This window comes from Argopecten irradians, chromosome 14 (assembly GCF_041381155.1).
Source record: "Argopecten irradians isolate NY chromosome 14, Ai_NY, whole genome shotgun sequence".
Taxonomy (NCBI): Eukaryota; Metazoa; Mollusca; class Bivalvia; order Pectinida; family Pectinidae; genus Argopecten; species Argopecten irradians.
The window spans coordinates 28,720,011-28,741,649 of record NC_091147.1 but is presented as its reverse complement, the minus strand read 5'-3'; the positions used below and the strand labels follow the sequence as shown (position 1 = coordinate 28,741,649).

Here is a 21,639-nt window from a genome sequence, read left to right as displayed (position 1 = left end):
TTCATACCTTTACGTCACAATAGAGACATCGGCGTTGCGTATTGATTTCGAAAAATAACCCCTTGATAGATCAACGGAATTGTAGGTTAAAATGTATTTTATTTCATCAAGTAGTATGAAAAATTAAATATAAGTATTTTAATCACTATGTTTTAGGTCATCCTGACCCGCAGGATGACCTAGTCATCGTGCTTCGTCCGTCGTCGTGCGTTGTGCGTCGTACGCCGTGCACTGTGCTCCGTGCGTCGTGCATCATGCGTAAACTCTTGCATTTAAAACGCTACTTCTCATTAACCCTTTAGTGGATTACATCCATATTTGGTGTGAAAAATCATTGGAAAAAGACAATAATTATTGTATCACCCGCTTTCTCCGAAACGGAGGATATTAATTTAGGTTCGTCTGTCTGTAACACTTCGTTTCCGTGCAATAACTGTAACAAATGTTATATAACCGATTTTCTTCAAACTTGGTGACAGGGTTAAATGCCTTAAGGACTCGGCCAAGTTCGATCGTAACTGTCGATGGACTTTATTTAGCGGCGTTATTGCCCCTTGAATTTCTAAAAACGTCATTTTCTGCCTTTTCCGTGCAATAAGCGTAACAAATGTAAACCAATTTTCTTCAAACTTAATAACAAGAATAAATGTCTTAAGGACTTAGCCAAGTTCGATCGTGACTTTCGCGGTCATCTGAATCATAACACAAAACAATAAAGCCACAGTATAATATAGTGCTACCAATTAATATAAACAATACAAGGAACTCCTTAGTTGAATATGTAAGTTTCTGAAATAGATAAACGTCATTTGTTGAACAAGCCCTTCATCCATATATGGTTTTAACCCATTCGAGGATTAAGGAAGAGTAAGATTTTTAAGCCAAATTTCAGCAAAGGCTCCCACCGTTCTATCCCCATAGGTCTTACCTCGGTCCTATATAAAATGTGATTGTCCTAACCTAAAAGTTCCCCCTTCTGAGTCCGACCTAACTCGTTTATATTAATATGATTGTCCTTTCCCAATGATGTTTCACACAAAATAAAGATGCATTAATCCACTCAAAGGTTAAGGAGGAGTAGGCTTTAAAGCCAAATTTCATCAAAGTTTCCCCTTCTGAGCCCCGCTCCTCTGTCCCCAAGGGTCGGATCTAACTCGTTAATATAATATATTACATTCCTTCCCCTATGATGTTTTACACAAAATATTGATGAAAGCCACTCAAGGGTTAAGGAGGAGTAGGATTTTAAAGCTAAAACAAGTACTCATTGTAATGGACACCATTACATAATCCCCCAAACGACCCTCTCCCTCCCCCTCCCCATCCCCACCTGCATCAAATCAAGAATGCAGTTGTACAGTGTATGAACATCTTAGAAGAAATTTTGAGGTACATTTATATTCAATGAATGCATACGAAAATTTAAAAACAGGAGGTTGGCCAGGCGATAATCTTTCAATCTTTTTATCTTAGTGATCAGCATCCCTTATTACCCCTATATACTAATTTTCATTCAAATCAGAGACAGAAATATAAAGAGGATGTTGGCCCAGCGGCCATCTTGGAATACCAAAATCTTTACGATAATATTTGCATGTTGTTCGCCATCCCTTAAAACCCCTATAGACCAATTTTCATTGAGATAGAAGACCGAAACCTGAAAACAGGAAGTGGGCCAGCGGCCATCTTGGAATACCAAAATCTTTACGAAAATGTTTGCATGTTGTTCGGCATTTCTTTAAACTCCTATAGACCGATTTTCATTTAGATCGGAGACCAAAACCTTAAAACAGGAAGTGGGCCAGCGGCAATCTTGGAACATCTTTATATAAAATATGATTGCCCTTCCCTAATGATGTTTTACACCAAATATTGATGAAATCCATCCAAGGATGAAGGAGGAGGTTGGCTTTCTTCCACATTAGAGAAAAAAAATATATATATTTGATATAAAATTTGTCACTAGCCCACTTCGTGTTTTCAGGTTTCAGTCTCCGATCTCAATGAATGTAGTCCTATAAGGGTTTTAAGGGATGGCGAAAAACATGCAAACATTTTCGTAAAGATTTTGGAATTCGAAGATAGCCGCTGGCCCACTTCCTGTTTTCAGGTTTCTGTCTCCGATTTCAATGAAAATCGGTCTATAGGGTTTTTAAGGGATGGCAGACAACATACAAACATTTTTGTAAAGATTTTGGTATTTAAAGATTGCCGCTGACCGACTTCCTGTTTTTCAGGTTTCGGGCTCCGATCTCAACGAAAATTGTTGAAAACTTCCTGTTTTTATATTAGGTCTCTAATTTCAATGAAAAAGAAAGGAGTGTAAAGGGATGATGATCAGTATGATAAAAAGATTGTCGCTGGGCCAACCTCCTGTTCTCAAATTATAAAAGTAACTCAAAATGTCTTTCAAAATGTTCATACACTGTGCAACTGCATTCTTGATTTGTTGCAAGTGGGGATGGGGAGGGGGAGGGAGAGGGTCATTTGGGAGATTATGTATTGGTGTCCATTACATTGATTACTTGTTTTAGCTTTAAAGTCCTACTCCTCTTTAACCATTGAGTGGATTTCATTAATATTTTTTGTTTAACATCGTAGGGGAAGGACTGCCAAATTTTATATAAACTAGTTAGATCCGACCCCTGGGGACAGAGGGGTGGGGCTCAGAAGGAGGAACTTTAGGTGAGGTCAATCATATTTTATAAAGTTTGAGGTAAGACCTATGGGGATAGAACGTCAGGGGTCCAAACTTGGAGCTTTGCTGAAATTTGGCTTTAAAATCTGACTCTTCCCTCATTCTTGAATGGGTAACAACCATATATGGATGAAGGGCTACCAAGTTTGTTCAACAGATGACGTTTACCTATTTCAGAAATTTCATATTCAACAAAGAAGTTGCTTGTATTGCTTATATCAAATGTTAACCACTACTATATACGGTGCTTTTGTTGTTTTGTGCCATGAGTCAGATGACCGTTAAGGTCCACGGGCCTCTTGTTAACTTCATAGAGTTATAATAAAATTGTTTGCAAACTTTTGGAAGAATCTGTAAACAAAATTTCTTTCGTATCCTGATGAAATTAAAAATACACCCTATTGAACGCCCTACTTAGAAGTTTTGTTTTGATAGAAATGTGTCGATTCAGTAATTTATTTCGTTCGTACAGGAACAATTGTAGATGGGGACTGAGAATCTACTTCGTTGTTTCAGTTAATTCGTTATTTCAGACTTCGTTGTTTCAGTAAAATATACTTCGTTGTTGCCGAAATATCGCTGTTCACGATTTCTTTATTTTTGAAGTCGACTGTCGTGACATCAATGTTTAAATAAATTTGTCATGAATAAAGTTTATATGTAACTGTATTTGTTTGAAGATTTAACAATTCCCTACGGAGGAACAACTCAAATACCTAAATAATCTTCAAATACCAAATTCGATTGAAGAGAGGAAACAATATTACTACTGTCGGAAATTATACTGGCTTAAACATGCATGCATTATATGCAGAGTATCCAGCTTGTATTCGGAGGTCCAAGATTCGAATCCGGCCCTGACCGATATAGATGTCCTCCCTCCTACCCCCAGTTACATTACCACGGGAGGTACTGAATTAGGGTAACTGCAAGTACTCGTATCCAACCTAGCGACGTTACAAAATACGAGTAAATCGTACTGTCTATTAACAGAATAGACGGGTATTTTTCTGGCACAACCGCTATATATCCTTTTAGAACCAAAAGAGGAAAACAAAACTATTGTGTCTTCTCAAAGAGCAAGCGTCCTCGATTTATCGACTATTTTGCCTTTGTTGAGTGTTAATGTTGCTGTTTGTTGTTGTAGACCAAGACCAAACCAGTGTGTAGATTTTGTGGTAGAAGATGGTGACTACCATTTTGGCAACACAAAGCCTTGCATGGACGTCATACGATCTCTACCAGCTAGAAAAAATCCTTGTTTACCAGGTAAGCATTGTTTGATTATTTATGAAATATTCTGTCATTATATATTAAAGAATTTTTTGTCCATGCGATTAGGTATCGATTGTGACGCTATGTGATTACGAGCGTAAGGTCATTTTTTTCAAATAAAACGACGAGAAGTTATGAAGTTACAATCCTTACTTTCCCACAAGAGAGATAACTTTGTAATATGTAAAAGATGGAACGATTTCTAGTAGGGAAACCTGTATCTTGATATCATGATCTTGCCTTGACGTCAATCAAAACTTTGTGACTCAGACTAAATATTAGCAAACGCATTTCTAAGGACATGGACTCAATAACCATGCGTTCTAGTATAATCATTTCCAGTGTATAATGATAGCACAACACGTGCGGCGATTCTGTTGTTACATGAACAGCCAATGGCGTAGTTATGCGGTTGGAAACATATGGTCACGACCCCACCTTTGGTGGGAACATATAAATGACTCGATTACAACCAGCTGTCCAATCGAATTCGTTGACAATGACGAGAGAAAAAAATATGGGCATTTAAAAAAGAATATGCAAATGTCCTGAAAATAAATAATATTCATTTGCGTGAAAAACTGTAAATATAAGGAATAGATTTTTATTTTGTTGAGGTTATGAAGGTATAATGATAATGAAGCCCGTGTAGATTTTATGTAACCCGTTTTCTCCGGGGTTACACAATTTACACGTGCTCAATTATCATTATTCCCTCATAACCTCAACAAAATAAAAATCCATTCCGTAATTAAATAGTCAAGTTCCTTTAGTGGAATCCAAGCACTGTTGAACATAGGACCTGTCTTATTAGTTAATGTAAAGGTGTTCCTTACACTCAGTATGGAGAAAACATGATGGAATATTAAAACAATTTAGTTCAGTTTTTCTTTTATATGTGCAATGTACATGTATTTACATGCTAAGAATATAAGCAGATTGAGATAAAACAATGGCCGATTAATCCCCGGGCCCCCTTCGAAAAAAACAATATAATAGTGACCATCCTTTTAGCTGTTACAAGAATGGAATATTCACCACGTGAAACTGTCCCCTGATAACATTGTCTGGTATATGACGTAATGACACATAACACTCCAGCATTTTATTGTAAGTCATAACTTTGAAAATTCTAAACCTGGAATAATCTACAGATAAAATTCCATAGCAATTTGGATAAAACATAATTATTTGTTGTTCACTGATGTCTTAACGGCATTTTATAGGTACCAACCAACTAAATAATGTTACATAGACCACAGAGTTAAAGATTTCTAATGTATTATTAAAACAAAGGAATATTAGTTAGCTGCTGTGCTCTATAATTAAAGTCTAGGTTTTTTTATATAACATTAGATAGAAAAAAAGTTTGGGTCCTTCAGCTCATACTCCATCCAAGGTAGCCATTTTGAAATAAGGTGCATTTGCTCTAAAAGATCCTGAATATCAAATATTTTTACCTTTTTACGTTTGAAATTCATAATTAAATAGCCAATCAGTCGGTAGGTCAAAATTCTATCCTGGGCTCAATCTTCTATCAACAGGGTTCATTTCGAAGGTCTATTTTTCATTTAGTTGGTTGTTCCCAATATACCACGCTGAAGTGATTAGTATAGTTTATGCAATATTATTTCGTCTTTGCATGTTGCAGAGCTACCTACCTTTCGGAGAGGTATCAATTGTGACGTAATTATTTTGTGAGCGAAACTCACATAGTTTTCCAGTCCCTCCCAGAGTTCACTGAAATACGGGGACTGCAATGCACTCTGGGAGAGATTGATAGTTTTCTCGGAAAAGTATAACGTTACGATCTGAAAGAAATGACGTCACAATTAATACCTACTCGCAAGGGAAGATTACTATATAATATGCAAAGACGGAACATTAATATGTCATTATGTTTCAGGTATTCGGGAGCAAATCAACGGAATTACAACCTTCATAGACGCTTCGCAGGTGTATGGATCTGATGACGCAACAGCTAATGACATTCGCTCCTTCACTGATGGTAAGTTTTATCTAGCTTAGAACCATCGCACCTTGATGGTCGATTGTTATCTAGCTATGGAACTTAATTAATGGTTAACTGTTATCTAGCTAGGGACATTTGCTCCTTTCATTGATGATAAGTTTTATCTATTTAGGGACATTCGCACCTTCGTTGATGGTAAATTGTTATTTTGCAAGGGACCTTCTCACCTTCAATGATTATTAATTGTTATCTAGCTAAGGACATTCGCACCTTCATTGATGATGATTGTTATCTAAGTAAACCTTTGCACCTTCATTGATGGATATTTGTTATCTAGCTAGGGACCTTCGCACCTTCATTAATGGTTTGATGTTATCTAGCTAGTGAACTTAGAACCTTTATTGAAGATTAATTGTTATCTAGCTAGGGACCTTCGAACCTTCATTGATGGTTAATTGTTATCTAGCTAGGGACTTTCATTGATGGTTAATTGTTATCTAGATAGGAACCTTCACATCTCCATTGATGGTTAATTGTTATCTTGCTAGGGACCTTCGCACCGTCATAGATGGTTAAATGTTATCTAGCTAGGGACCATCGCACCTTCATTGATGATTAATTGTTATCTAGCTAGGGACCTTCACACCATCATTGATGATTAAATGTTATCTAGCTTTTGACCTTCGCACCTTCATTGATGGTAAATTGTTATTTAGCTACACGTAGGGACATTTGCACCTTCATTGATGGTTAATTGCTATCTAGCTAGTGACCTTTATTGATGATCAGCTGCAATTGTTAGCTAAAAAAACTTAAGTTGACCATATTTTTATAACTTCATGGGTATTCCATTAATTTATCAATTAAATTTTGTCTGTATTAATTGTATATACAGTTTTGGTTGTAAGCACAAAAACTGAAGCATTGCAACTGCACATTTTAAATGTTGATCTGATCAATATTACGAAATAAGTGACTATAGTTGTCTGAAAATCTTGATTATATACTTGCAGTATAAACATGTTAACTGCTATCTATTAATATCTATATAACCAAAAGGATGCCATGCAAAATTTCAAAATCTCTTTGATCTTAGTCAAAACGAGACTTCAACGAGACTGAAACCTTAGACGTGCGGAGCCTTAAAGAGTAATATGACGTTATACACGAATAACGTTATCGCGGGAAATTTGAAAAAGTGACACAGTCCTTGATCAAAATAAACCATAAGCTAAGATATCAATGTGCAACAACTGAATACAGTTTCATTTGAAATGAGGTAAATCACGAATGCTAATTCCTAATTCGTACCTACTAAATTATTAAAATCAAATTTTAAGCACCATCCTCAAAAAGAGAAAACAAACAAACAGAAGGCTATTTTTCATGGGGGCTTATAGTGCTCAATGATGGGAATGAAATGGAATAGATAACGCAAAAAAAAAAAAAAAAAAAAAAAAAAAAAAAAAAATCTGCATTGAAGAGATATGTCAAATTATCTCCTTTGATAATTAGATATGATATGTTTCGTTTTGAAAACGTACTTAAGATCAATGAACTCAAATTTTCATAATTTTTATTCCAGATAAAAGACAACAACAGTAAATAGATTAAAGCAAAATAAAGACTTTTAAAAGAAACAAGAAAGGAAATGGCTATCAACAATTAATAAAACAATACTTCCATTACAGAGTGTACCGTATGTTTGTTATCTCCCCAGGTAAAATGAAAGTTGGTAATCAAAATCTGCTGCCGCCGAATCCTGATACTGGTGCTTGTGTGAAAACAACATTATACGGAGCTCACTGCCAGTACGCCGGTAGGTATTTACCTTAGAACACCGGTAAGTATTCACTGTCAGTACGCCGGTAAGTATTCACTGTCAGTATGTCGGTAGGTATTTACCTCAGTACACCGGTAAGTATTCACTGTCAGTACGCCGGTAGGTATTTACCTTAGTACACCGGTAAGTATTCACTGTCAGTTCGCCGGTACGTATTCACTGTCAGTACACCGGTAAGTATTCACTGTCAGTATGTCGGTAGGTATTTACCTCAGTACACCGGTAAGTATTCACTGTCAGTACGCCGGTAGGTATTTACCTTAGTACACCGGTAAGTATTCACTGTCAGTTCGCCGGTAAGTATTCACTATCAGTACGCCGGTAAGTATTCACTGTCAGTACGTCGGTAGGTATTTACCTCAGTACACCGGTAAGTATTCACTGTCAGTACACCGGTAGGTATTTACCTCAGTACACCGGTAAGTATTCACTGTCAGTACACCGGTAGGTATTTACCTCAGTACACCGGTAAGTATTCACTGTCAGTACGCCGGTAGGTATTTACCTCAGTACACCGGTAAGTATTCACTGTCAGTACACCGGTAGGTATTTACCTCAGTACACCGGTAAGTATTCACTGTCAGTACACCGGTAAGTATTCACTGTCAGTACGCCGGTAAGTATTCACTGTCAGGATGTCGGTAGATATTTACCTTAGTACACCGGTAAGTATTAACTGTCAGTATGCCGGTAAGTATTTACCTCATTACACCGCTAAGTATTCACTGTCAGTATGTCGGTAGGTATTTACCTCAGTACACCGGTAAGTATTCACTGTCAGTTCGCCGGTAGGTATTTACCTTAGTACACCGGTAAGTATTCACTGTCAGTACACCGGTAAGTATTCACTGTCAGTACACCGGTAAGTATTAACTGTCAGTATGCCGGTATGTATTTACCTCATTACACCGCTAAGTATTCACTGTCAGTACGCCGGTAAGTATTCACTGTCAGTATGTCGGTAGGTATTTACCTCAGTACACCGGTAAGTATTCACTGTCAGTTCGCCGGTAGGTATTTACCTCAGTACACCGGTAAGTATTCACTGTCAGTATGTCGGTAGGTATTTACCTCAGTACACCGGTAAGTGTTCACTGTCAGTACGCCGGTAGGTATATTTACCTCAGTACACCGGTAAGAATTCACTGTCAGTTCGCCGGTAGGTATTTACCTCAGTACCCCGGTAAGTATTCAATGTCAGTACGCCGGTAGATATACTTACCTCAGTACACCGGTAGGTGTTTACCTCAGTACACTGATTCATATTCACTGTCATTACGCCGGTAGGCATATTTACCTCAGAACACCGGTAGGTGTTTACCTCAGTACACCGGTAGGTATTTACATCAGTACACCAGTAATAATTCACTTTTATTACGCCGGTAAGTTCTCACTCTCAGTACGCCGGTAGGTATTTTACCTAAGTACACAAGTAAGTATTCACTCTCAGTACGCCGGTAGGTATTTACCACAGTACACAAGTAAGTATTCACTGTCAGTATGCCGGTAAGTATTTACCTCAGTACACCGGTAAGTATTTACTGTCAGTACGCCGGTAGGTATTTACCTCAGTACACCGGTAAGTATTCACTGTCAGAACACAGATAGGTATATTTAACTCAGAACACCGGTAAGTATTCCCTGTCAGTACGCCGGTAGGTATTTACCTCAGTACACCGGTAAGTATTCACTGTCAGTACACCGGGAGGTATTTACCTCAGTACACCGGTAAGTATTCACTGTCAGTACACCGGTAGGTATTTACCTCACTACACCGGTAAGTATTCACTGTCACTACACCGGTAAGTATTCACTGTCAGTACGCCGGTAGGTATTCACTGTCAGTAAACCGGTAGGTATTTATCCCAGTACACCGCTAAGTATTCACTGTCAGTTTGCCGGTTCCTATTCACTTTCAGTTCGCCGGTAGGTATTTACCTCAGTACGCCGGTAGGTATTCACTGTCAGTACACCGGTAGGCATTTACCTCAGTACGCCGGTAGGTATTCACTGTCAGTACACCGGTAGGCATTTAGCTCAGTACACCGGTAAGTATTCACTGTCAGTTCCCGGTAAGTATTCACTGTCATACACCGGTTCCTATTCACTGTCAGTTCTCCGGTAGGTATTTTTATCTCAGTACACCGATAAGTATTCACTGTCATTACGCCGGTATGTTTATTTACCTCAGTACACCGTTAAGTATTCACTGTCAGTACGCTGGTAGGTATACTTACCTCAGTACATCGGTAAGTATTCACAGTCAGTACGCCGGTAGGTATACTTACCTCAGTACACCGGTAAGTATTCACTGTCAGTACGCCGGAAGGTATACTTACCTCAGTACATCGGTAAGTATTCACAGTCAGTACGCCTGTAGGTATACTTACCTCAGTACGCTGGTAAGTATTCATTGTCAGAACGCCGGAAGGTATACTTACCTCAGTACATCGGTAAGTATTCACAGTCAGTACGCCGGTAGGTATACTTACCTCAGTACACCGGTAAGTATTCACAGTCAGTACGCCGGTAGGTATACTTACCTCAGTACACCGGTAAGTATTCACTGTCAGTTCGCCGGTAGGTATTTACCTCAGTACACCGGTAAGTATTCACTGTTAGTACGCCGGTAGGTGTACTTACCTCAGTACACCGGTAAGTATTCACTGTGAGTACGCCGGTAGGTATTTACCTCAGTACACCGGTAAGTATTTACATCAGTTTACTAGTAAGAACTCACTTTTATTACGCCGGTAAGTTCTCACTCTCAGTACTCCGGTAGGTATTTACCTCAGTACACAAGTAAGTATTCACTGTCAGTACGCCGGTAAGTATTTACCTCAGTACACCGGTAAGTATTCACTGTCAGTACACCGGTAAGTATTTACCTCAGTACACCGGTAAATATTCACTGTCAATACACAGATAGGTATATTTACCTCAGAACACCGGTAAGTATTCCCTGTCAGTACGCCGGTAGGTATTTACCTCAGTACACCGTGAAGTATTCACTGTCAGTACGCCGGTAGCTATTTACCTCAGTACACCGGTAAGTATTCACTGTTAGTACGCCGGTAGGTATTTACCTCAGTACACCGGTAAGTATTCACTGTCAGTACACCGGTAGGTATTTACCTCAGTACACCGGTAAGTATTCACTGTCAGTACGCCGGTAGGTATTGTCAGTACGCCGGTAGGTATTTACCTCAGTACACCGGTAAATATTCACTGTCAGTACACCGGTAGGTATTTACCTCAGTACACCGGTAAGTATTCTCTGTCAGTACGCCGGTAGGTATACTTACCTCACTACACCGGTAAGTATTCACTGTCAGTACACCGGTAAGTATTCACTGTCAGTACGCCGGTAGGTATTCACTGTCAGTACACCGATAGGTATTTACCTCAGTACAACGGTAAGTATTCACTGTCAGTTCACCAGTAAGTATTCACTGTCAGTACATCGGTTCCTATTCACTCTCAGTTCGCCGGTAGGTATATATTTCCCAGTACACCGGTAAGTATTCACTTTCAGTTCGCCGGTAAGTACTCACTGTCAGTACGCCGGTAGGTATACTTACGTCAGTTCACCGGTAAGTATTCACTGTCAGTACGCCGACAGGTATACTTACCTCAGTACACCGTTAAGTATTCACTGTCAGTACGCCGGTAGGTATACTTACCTCAGTACACCGGTAAGTATTCACTGTCAGTACGCCGGTAGGTATACTTACCTCAGTACACCGGTAAGTATTCACTGTCAGTACGCCGACAGGTATACTTACCTCAGTACACCGTTAAGTATTCACTGTCAGTACGCCGGTAGGTATACTTACCTCAGTACACCGGTAAGTATTCACTGTCAGTACGCCGGTAGGTATACTTACCTCAGTATACCGGTAAGTATTCACAGTCAGTACGTCGGTAGGTATACTTACCTCAGTACACCGGTAAGTATTCACTGTCAGTTCGCCGGTAGGTATTTACCTCAGTACACCGGTAAGTATTCACTGTCAGTACGCCGGTAGGTATACTTACCTCAGTACACCGGTAAGTATTCACTGTGAGTACGCCGGTAGGTATATACCACAGTACACCAGTAAGTATTCACTGTCAGTACACAGGTAGGTATTAACTGTCAGTACCACGGTAAGTATTCACTGTCAGTTCGCCGGTAGGTATACTTACCTCAGTACACCGGTAAGTATTCACTGTCAGTACGCCGGTAGATATTTTACCTCAGTACACCGGTAAGTATTCACTGTCAGTATGTCGGTAGGTATTTACCTCAGTACACCGGTAAGTGTTCACTGTCAGTACGCCGGTAGGTATACTTACCTCAGTACAACGATAAGTATTCATTGTCATTACACCGACATACTAGTCTGCTTTCAATAAGTTATTTCAAATTTAAATACCACGTTAGATCCTATTAACTACCTTGTCTTGCAAGGCAGGCAATGAACTTACAAATTCTTGATCTAATTTTTTCTTTCATTAGGTGATATTCGTGTGAATGAAAACCCTCATCTCGCAGCGATACATATTGTCTTCGTACGCTTCCATAACAGATTAGCAGATCAGTTCAAAGAAAAAGATTCGAGCCTCAGTGACGAAGACATCTACCAGTTATGTAGGAAAATCATTGGTGCAATTATGCAGCACGTGACCTATACGAAATGGCTACCGGCTGTGTTGGGTGACAAGCTGATGAGAAAGTACAAACTCGAAATAGGTGTCGGTCACCAATACAAGTAAGTGACTCCTACCGAACCTTTCCACATAACGAAGGAGGAGTGTCAATTTGTGTCCTCTGCTGGCCATGACCGATAAGCATTTTTTGTTTGTTTACATATACCGGAGGGTCGCGGCATCATGACATGACTCATGATGCATTGATATATTGAAAATAAAACAAATTGGAAAATATAACTAAGTGTCAAAAATAGGTTTCAGTGAACTAATTTTGTAAAATGTTTCACAACTCACAAAGGAATCTGACCTGATCTTTATCATGAGTCATATCATGATGTCCTCAACGCCGCTGTCCTTTCTCCAGACATAACATAAACAATCAAGCAAATGTATGTACGAACATTGATACTGAAACAAGAACATTGACACTGAATCAACACGAATGAAATCCGATTTTATGAGGGGTGTCGACCAATAAAATAGAGTACTCATCAGAGGCAGGAACCGTCAGCAAAATCAATATTTAAACTCTTTTAAGCTCGGATCAAGGTTTATGCTGGCAAACTCGTGTCAATTAAGACATTTTCATTAACTAATATGTTTATCACATTCATTATCTATGAGCGATTAATTATTTCTGTTTTGGTTTCAGTGACAGAACGAACCCGTCCACGCAGAATCATTTCAGTTCAGCGACAATGCGATACGGCCATACACTCGTTCACAACCTGATCATTTTGCTGAACGACTGTTTCCGCACACATGGCGATCCTCTTGCCAACAACTTCTTTATAGTTGATAAACTCTTCAATTCCGCTAAGTTGGGAGATATGGCACGTTGGATGGTTACACTTCCATGCAAGCAATCCGATGCGTACGTAATATTATTTTCATCATATAATTCGCCTTATATCAAGCGATTTCGTTCATGCAAGTTTTTTTTGCACATGCACATGTCACTAGTGTGATATAACCTGAAACGCTTTCATTGGCATGAAATTCATTGTGACGTCAGTACACAATGACGTGACATCAGGAGTCAATGACGTAGTGACAAAATGAATGCTTCCGCTGGATCTTTGCAATATACATTGAGTTGTTTCGAAATCTTATGTGATAAAAAACAAATTTGCGTTCATTTCAAATCAAAGAAGTTTTTATTTTTACCAGCTTTCATTTTTAGGACACTGTTTTTGCTCACCATGACTCGCAAAAATAAAACTTCTCAAACTCGTTTTGTAAAATCTTATTTGAAATTTACACTCATTTGCGCTCAAAGTACATTCAAAATATTTTTGTATAGTTTATAAATGGTTGATGTTTATGTTTTAAATGGTTGATGTATATGTTTAAATGGTTTATGTATTTATCATAAATGGTTTCTATATAGTTTATAAATGGTTTGTGTATAGTTTATTTATGGTTTCTGTATATATTATAAATGGTTTGTGTATATATTATAAATGGTTTCTGTATAGTTTATAAATGGTTTCTGTTTGTTTTATAAATGATCTATATATAGTATATAAATGATTTATGTATAGTTTATATATGGTTTATGTATAGTTTATAAAAGATTTATGTATAGTTTATATATGGTTTATGTATAGTTTATATATGGTTTATGTATAGTTTATATATGGTTTATGTATAGTTTATATATTGTTTATGTATAGTTTATAAATTGTTTATGTATAGTTTATAAATGGTCTATGTATAGTTTATAAATGGTCTATGTATAGTATATAAATGGTCTATGTATAGTTTATAGTTTATGTACGGTCCGGTCGAACCAGCGCTCCTACTACAAGCTATAAACACTAGTAAACATAATGACATTGGTATTTGGTGACAGAAATATATTTACTGAACTCCGTGAACTGCCCTTTTTTATTTACATTTTTTCCAAAATTTACAAACAACACAACGAATTACGAATCTACAGTAATATATAAGGTTAGAACGAATGCATAGACACTTTATGGTAACTAAGTTATGTTCAAGTATTACACTTAAAAATAGCTGCAATATTGTATACTTTTCGACAGAAAATGGTGTCGTCTTTACAGCTACAATTGGTGCCTGTTACTGCTAATGGAGGAAAGTTATGCAAACCATTATAAAACGTTTTATCGTACTTGCTTGATATCGCTCACCTACTAGGCAATGAAACTGAACCACATAAAATATCAAATTCTCATCGAGGCACTTTTTTACATAATACATATGAAGGTCTTTCTGAAGGGAATTTATACGGCAAGTCCACAAATTGTGAATTTGACGTCTTGTGAGCGGTACGGTAGCTATTTAGAATGGTAGTTATGTTTGTTTTGGACAAAAATAATATGTAAATGCATGTATACGCATAAAATAATTGGAAACCTACAAAAAAGTATAAAAAAAACCTGCCCGAGTGATTTTCGGAGGCGGTGCTCCACTACGACACAGTGAACCAATTCGTCCCCGGCCGAAAGGTATTGTAGGCCGGTTACGTATATTCGTGATAAATAGGCAAACAAACTATCACTACCTTTAACAGGATATCAAACATTAAGATACAATGCGACTGCTTGTATTACATCAACTGTTTATTCAGAACGTATTTATTACAATATTGATTATTTTTCATTTCAAAACGGCGCCCAAAAACGTCCGTGTCGGGGAAAATGGGAGATGTCTATTAACAGCCAAGACAGTTACCCCTTTTTGAAGTGCTATGTCCCTGAAGCACATTGCCACAGACACATCCCACAGGATTAAATTATACTTTAAAAAACGTTAGAAGAAAATTATTACATACTATTTTTTGTTTTTTTTTCTTTTTCTTTTTTTATTGTTTTTTTCTTGTTTGTTTGTTTATTCTAATTTGTTTGTGATAACCCTCGGAACGTTCCCTGGAGTCGAATCGGTGTTTACAGAGTGGTTCATCTAATATCGATCTTAAGACAAAATATTTCGTTTCATTGTATAGAAAGTCCTTGATTCCAGATTGTTTTGAATTATGTACAATAGAAAGAACATGTTACAACAGAGAATATACAAGGAAATTAAAACAATCAAATGAGTTTATCACAACGACATCACTTCCCATTGTGAGTAAGTTTTTGTATAATCGGTAGGTAAAATTCAAAAATGTAAATAAAACACGGAAGAAACACTTTTTATTCAAGTCATACTTGTTTCAGATTTTTCGCCGATTCCATTCAAAATCAACTGTTTGGGAAAATGTTGGATCTCCCCGCCATTAACATTCAAAGAGCACGTGAGCACGGTATACCAAGCTATACGGAGTATAGGAGTCTATGTAAACTATCCGATGTCTCGACATTCGACAACTTGACAGATCATACGCCATATTTCAGAAACAAATTTAGGGAGGTCTACGAGTAAGTTGATTCATTTATCCTATAACTATGCAAGGTACACAATGGAATAAGCATGTGATAAACGCCATTAGTCGGTATGTTTACACATCCAGGTGTGTACATCCGCTCCTTCTCTTGGTTTCTATTGGATGGCTTTCGACTTCGAACTGATTTCAGAGCACATCTAAATTTCACATATAACAGGTAGTTGTTTATTCAAAATATAATATAACACGAGTTATCTTAGCTAAAAGTTTAAAATCTATTATTCCCTCAAATATAATCGATGTATCATTTCTAATGACGTGATATCGGGCGACATTTGATTATCTATATGCATTCATGTCTACTATACTCTACAGTGTATTGCTTAATCATAACAAATAATCATGCGATTCAAATGTCTAAAATATTGTTATTTCTATTGAAATGCGAATGAACTATCATTCAATTAGGTTCTTTTAACATTGTTTTTTTTTATTCTCTTGTTTTTGTTTACTTTCGCACTGTATCTTAGATACTATAAATCATTTTACCACTAAGCGGCTAGTTGTTGCTGTATTTGGTAAATAAGAAATACAAATGAACTATGAGGAAGATACCATAAAACAATGACGCGAATTTAAGTGGCTACCTTTTGTGGCATTTTTTGCAACACATCTTCATTTATAAATATGCTCTATTTTGATTTTTATATTAACTTTCAATTTGTGTTTCGGAAAAATAGTGGGCCTTTACGTTACTATACATTATTAAAGATGCTCCACCGCCGACAGAGCTTTAATGATATTCATCATTTGAACAATAATTGGTGTTTAATCGTGTGTATATATATATAATCAACACAAAAATAATATGAAATAATTCGTTTTGCCTTTGGTGCATGCGCAATCAGTACTTCATTCAATATAGGATATAGTGCCACGGATTTTTTTCGGGATGCAATTAATTATTTTTCATATTTTTAACTTGAAGTAAAATTAGAAGCTCAAACTTTTCAATGGTGGTAATGGTGTATTTAGTAAGTAACTTTTCTAAATGAAGAAAAATACGAAATCGTCTGCTCCTGTTTTTGATAGTGAGAAAATAACATTTGTCGGCGGTGGAGCATCTTTAAATATTATTATTCTCGGTTTTGTGATAGAACAATGTCGTTGTCCATGTGTGTGTAACCATCTACTATTTATCTATTGTTTTCCTCTTCTAGAGATAATGTATTATCAATAATCAATTGTTCATCGTAGTGATGTCAAGGACATAGACTTGTTTGTCGGAGGTGTGTCGGAGATTTCGGTCAAGGGCGGTCATGTTGGACCTACATTTGGCTGTCTACTAGGGAAGCAATTCGAAGATATAAAAGAGGGAGACCGGTACTGGTTTGAACGTTCTACAATAGAAGGCTTCACACAAGGTAAATGTCAATTACAGGGTGTTTTTTAATTGAACGACTAAATAGATGACGTCATCAACGATGACGCTGGCGGTTACACAGTATATGACAAAACATGGGAGGGATAATATGTCCGTGCTGGGTCCCTTTGTTATAACAGAGCTCTTATCCTTTCTACTGTCATTGTATTGATGAGTTTGACAGCCTTACATGTGTCCAAGGGTCAAAAGATAGTAACGTTTTGTTTGGTCTGCCTGCTTTAACGTCTGGTATAGGCTTTGTATACAAGCTGGAAGAGCCAAAGGAAACCAGCAATCTGTGGTCAGTGTCTGGCGACTGCTCCGCAAGAAATTCCAACTCAAAATTAGTATATATACTGTTCTAATGAAATCCATTAATATAAAGATAAATACACCGAATAATCACTTTTTAAGAAACATTATTCCGTATTTGCATTTTACAGAGTTATCTATCCTTGCGGGTAGGTATCGTCATACATTTCGGAGAAAGCGCTCATAAAATAATGACCTAACAATCGATACCTACCCGCAAGGGAGCTACAATGTAATTCTGTAATATGCCAAGACGGACTACTTTTGCGTACCGTATATTTCATACTTCCGAAGCATGTAGAGCTTTAAACACACGTATGTTATTAACCATAAAAAGTTAACAACATTTTGAGAATAACTTAGTTTTTAATTGTCCAAATACAAATACGAGCTGAAAACTACTTTTTGGAATTACTGCCAAAACTCATCAAAATACATCTAAATAGCTTTGACATGAGTACATACGGTCAGACTAAGTAGTCAATGTGCAGTCTACAGTTTCATTACACACTTTAACAGTGTATTAACTAATTGTAAGTAATTTCTGCAGGTATACGTCCATTTAAACACAAATCAGTAATAAAAAAACTCGATTTTAATAGTGTCTAAATTCTGTGATGTACCCCATGTCTATAAGGCATTACACTTGGTTCCTTGAATATTTAGGTGTTTTTTATAGCTTTTTTCATTGGGTCCCATGGATTTTAAGGAGTGACTGAAGAAAAATACCATATCAAATTTTTTTGGCCGAGTTATGGCACACCTGATTTTAAAACTTTTAACTTAAATTATAGTAGGTTTTATTTACAGATACTCCATCGCCGACAGAGCATAAATGATATTCATCATTTGAACAATAATTGGTGTTTAATCGTGTATATATATGTCTAATCAACACAAAAAATAATATATAAGATAAAGTGCCACGGATTTTTTTCGGGATGCAGTTAATTATTTTTGATATTTTTAACTTGAAGTAAAATTATAATCTCAAACTTTTCAATAGTGGTAATTGTGTAAAGTAAGTACATTTTGTAGCTGAAGAAAAAAACCAAATCGTCTACTACTGTTTTTTATAGTGAAAAAATACCATTTGTCAGCGATGGGGCATCTTTAACATGTTTGTAATCAAATATTGATGTTTTCTATCGGCAACAGGTTATTTTTTGTTATTTAAAATGTCAATCTTATTTATTATTGAATTTACAATACGGTAAAACACGTTTATAATGAATACGCTTACATCAAAGCCGTGGGTATAACCAAAATGATTTAATTGATCGCCATTGTTCCTATAAGAGGATTGAAATAAATGTAAAACGAACTGTGCTGGTAATGAATGAAATATGTTGGCCCCGGATGTTCGTTTATCATTTTATTACTTTTAGGCCAGCGTGAAGCTATCCTGAAATTCGACCTTGCCAATGTGTTTTGTCATGGTCTTGGATTAAAGGAAATACAGCAAGACATCTTTGTCATTCCAAGGTGCGTCATTTAAATCAATGAATAACTGAAAACTTCCAATTTCTGATATTCCAATTATTCATCACCCATTTGATATTGACACAAAATAGCAAACTTTGAATATTAAGACTGCCATGTATTTCATCTACAGTTTTAATTTTCAAAATCACAGACGTCAAAAGTCTTTGAAGTAATACAAGTACTAAATCTGTGTATGCATGTATATGAAATTATATTTTCTACTACATTGTAACGTTACCAGGAATTGATTGACTTATGGTAGTAGTCTCAATATTTTCAAAATTGATACAATGTTATTAAAATTAAAACTCTACGTTACGCTCCAATACAATATCTAACGATGCCCCGTTCGGGGTCACCTCAGCATGACCCCTATGGTTAGCCAATCAGCGTGTCGACTACGGAATCTTCGGTGTGGTTGATTCATTCGGAAGTTTAAACGGATAATAGTACGTCCCGAGATGTTCCGATTCTAGGCCAGAGGTCATGCTGAGGTGACCTCGAACGGGGCATCGTTATATCTTGTATTGGAGCGTAACGTAGAGTATCGTAGTGAAGCGGAATAACAAGTCTAATTTTAATTAGATTGAAATTGATACAGAAAAATAATATGATAAAAAATGACCTTATTACTCTCATTCATTCACTTTTTCAAGAACATAAAGCTAAATGGGTTTTTTCAAGATAGAGCATTTTAGCACCATAAATCTATATGAAGTATTGATATTTATTATTAAATTATGAAATAATTTTTTTTATTATCTGTACTTTAATATGCATTCACTGCATGTTTTTCTGTCATAATACAACATAGAAGTAAACATTTTCAATCTTAAAATAGTTTTAAAATATTTAATCAGTATATATCTATTATAAAAAACAATAGAAAGTGAATGGGATTATTAATGTTGTTATTTTTAATAAAATCAAATCATGGTCATTCAAATGCTTTTAAAGCTTGAGCCAGTTGTCGTTGTTCTCTATTGGACCAACAGAGATCTCCCTTATTATGAAACTAAATTCTTACAAGCAAAAATGTACAATTTTAAAGCTGTTTCAGGGATTCTACATCTCCCGATTTCGTGTCAATATTCGTTTTTGAAATAACAGTTTGCTCATGAAAACATTTACATGCTTTGCTGGCATCAAATGATACATAATTTATATGAACAGTTATTATATGATATTGATTATATTAGAGAAACGATGCACCTGGAAGACAATCAGTATATATTAGTATGTAAATCCCATTTAAAACATACGGTACATCTATGCTTTTTCCTTTTAAAAGGTTGGCTGATTTGAAACCATGCAGCCATTATGCAGACTTTGACGTCTCTGAATTCCTGAATCCAAACATCCATACCTGAATCCGATATACCGGCTAAAACGACCGACTTGCTGCACACTAATGAAACAAATCATACTTGTATCTTTCTTAACTCTGTTTTATTAATCCAAATCAATGTGTGTTAGATAACATTTTAACCGAAAATCATTATACATGTATTAAATATATTTGTAAATCAAAATATTGTTTTACCTTACGCCTGATTTTTTTTAATTTTTGTACTTCTTTTTAAAAAAATAGTAAGTTCTATATACTATACTTTTAAATTGTGTTATTTGCAATTAAAATTTCTTTTGCACGTTTTAAAAGTGTGTTGTTTAGATTTTGTATGGTTAGTCATTTTCTATGCTGTAGTAGTTGATAAATTGACTTCAAATATTGGTTCTAAATGTTATTTTCTAATAAGAGCCTTCATAAAATAGGACTTAAACATAAAGTTTAGACACAATTGCTTTGGATTACGGCGCTATATTTTAAACCTGAAGTAACCAATATTATTTTGACAAGAAAAGTGTGAAGAAAACCTTTTGTCAGACAAACGCCTGTGTCGGCATGTATGTTAAGAGAAGATTACAGATTTAGTCGCCTTCATGGCCATATAAAATTCTAACACCATAAATGATTATCTTACTGTTGCGCCATATTGACATCGAATAGCAAGCACATAGACCTATATCAAACTAGATTTCCGCTTCACAGATATTAAGCGTACAGTTGTGGAGGTATGTTGCGGCACCGTCGATGACTCAACTGAAGCTCTATCTCTTTGTGTTACGAGCACACGGTACTGTTTCAGGATGGGGGGTCAACAGTGAATATCAGTTACTGCACGTCGGTGGTGGGTGTCCAGCTACTGGTATCATTCATCCACATCCTTCATGAGTAGGAAACCTATGTACTGTCGTCCAGCATGAGGAGCGTTCTGCTGCCTTGACCATCCTCTGCACTGTTGTCCAGCATGAGGAGCGTTCTGCTGCCTTGACCATCCTCTGAGCTGCTGTCCAGCATCGAAATCTTTCAGCTGCCTTGACCATCCTCTGTACTGTTGTTAAGCATGAAGAGCGTTCTGCTGCCTTGACCATCCTCTGTACTGTTGTTAAGCATGAGGAGCGTTCAGCTGCCTTGACCATCCTCTGTACTGTTGTTAAGCATGAGGAGCGTTCTGCTGCCTTGACCATCCTTTGTACTGTTGTCAAGCACGAGGAGCGTTCTGCTGCCTTGATCATTCTCTGT

At 36.7% G+C, this 21,639-nt stretch overlaps 1 protein-coding gene across 1 annotated transcript in view; it reads left to right on the top strand.

Moving 5' to 3' along the window:
* The window catches only part of LOC138307482 (myeloperoxidase-like), a 35,790-nt gene extending 15,119 nt beyond the window's left edge, over positions 1-20,671 (top strand). Inside the window, exons 7-15 of the mRNA XM_069248257.1 lie at positions 3,846-3,967; positions 5,880-5,981; positions 7,666-7,764; positions 12,290-12,542; positions 13,136-13,357; positions 15,669-15,869; positions 17,093-17,259; positions 18,959-19,055; positions 20,347-20,671. Coding sequence (XP_069104358.1) covers positions 3,846-3,967; positions 5,880-5,981; positions 7,666-7,764; positions 12,290-12,542; positions 13,136-13,357; positions 15,669-15,869; positions 17,093-17,259; positions 18,959-19,055; positions 20,347-20,425 — 1,342 coding nt within the window. The 3' untranslated portion in view covers positions 20,426-20,671. The remainder of the gene's footprint in view (positions 1-3,845; positions 3,968-5,879; positions 5,982-7,665; positions 7,765-12,289; positions 12,543-13,135; positions 13,358-15,668; positions 15,870-17,092; positions 17,260-18,958; positions 19,056-20,346) is intronic.
* Positions 20,672-21,639: the final 968 nt, after the last annotated feature.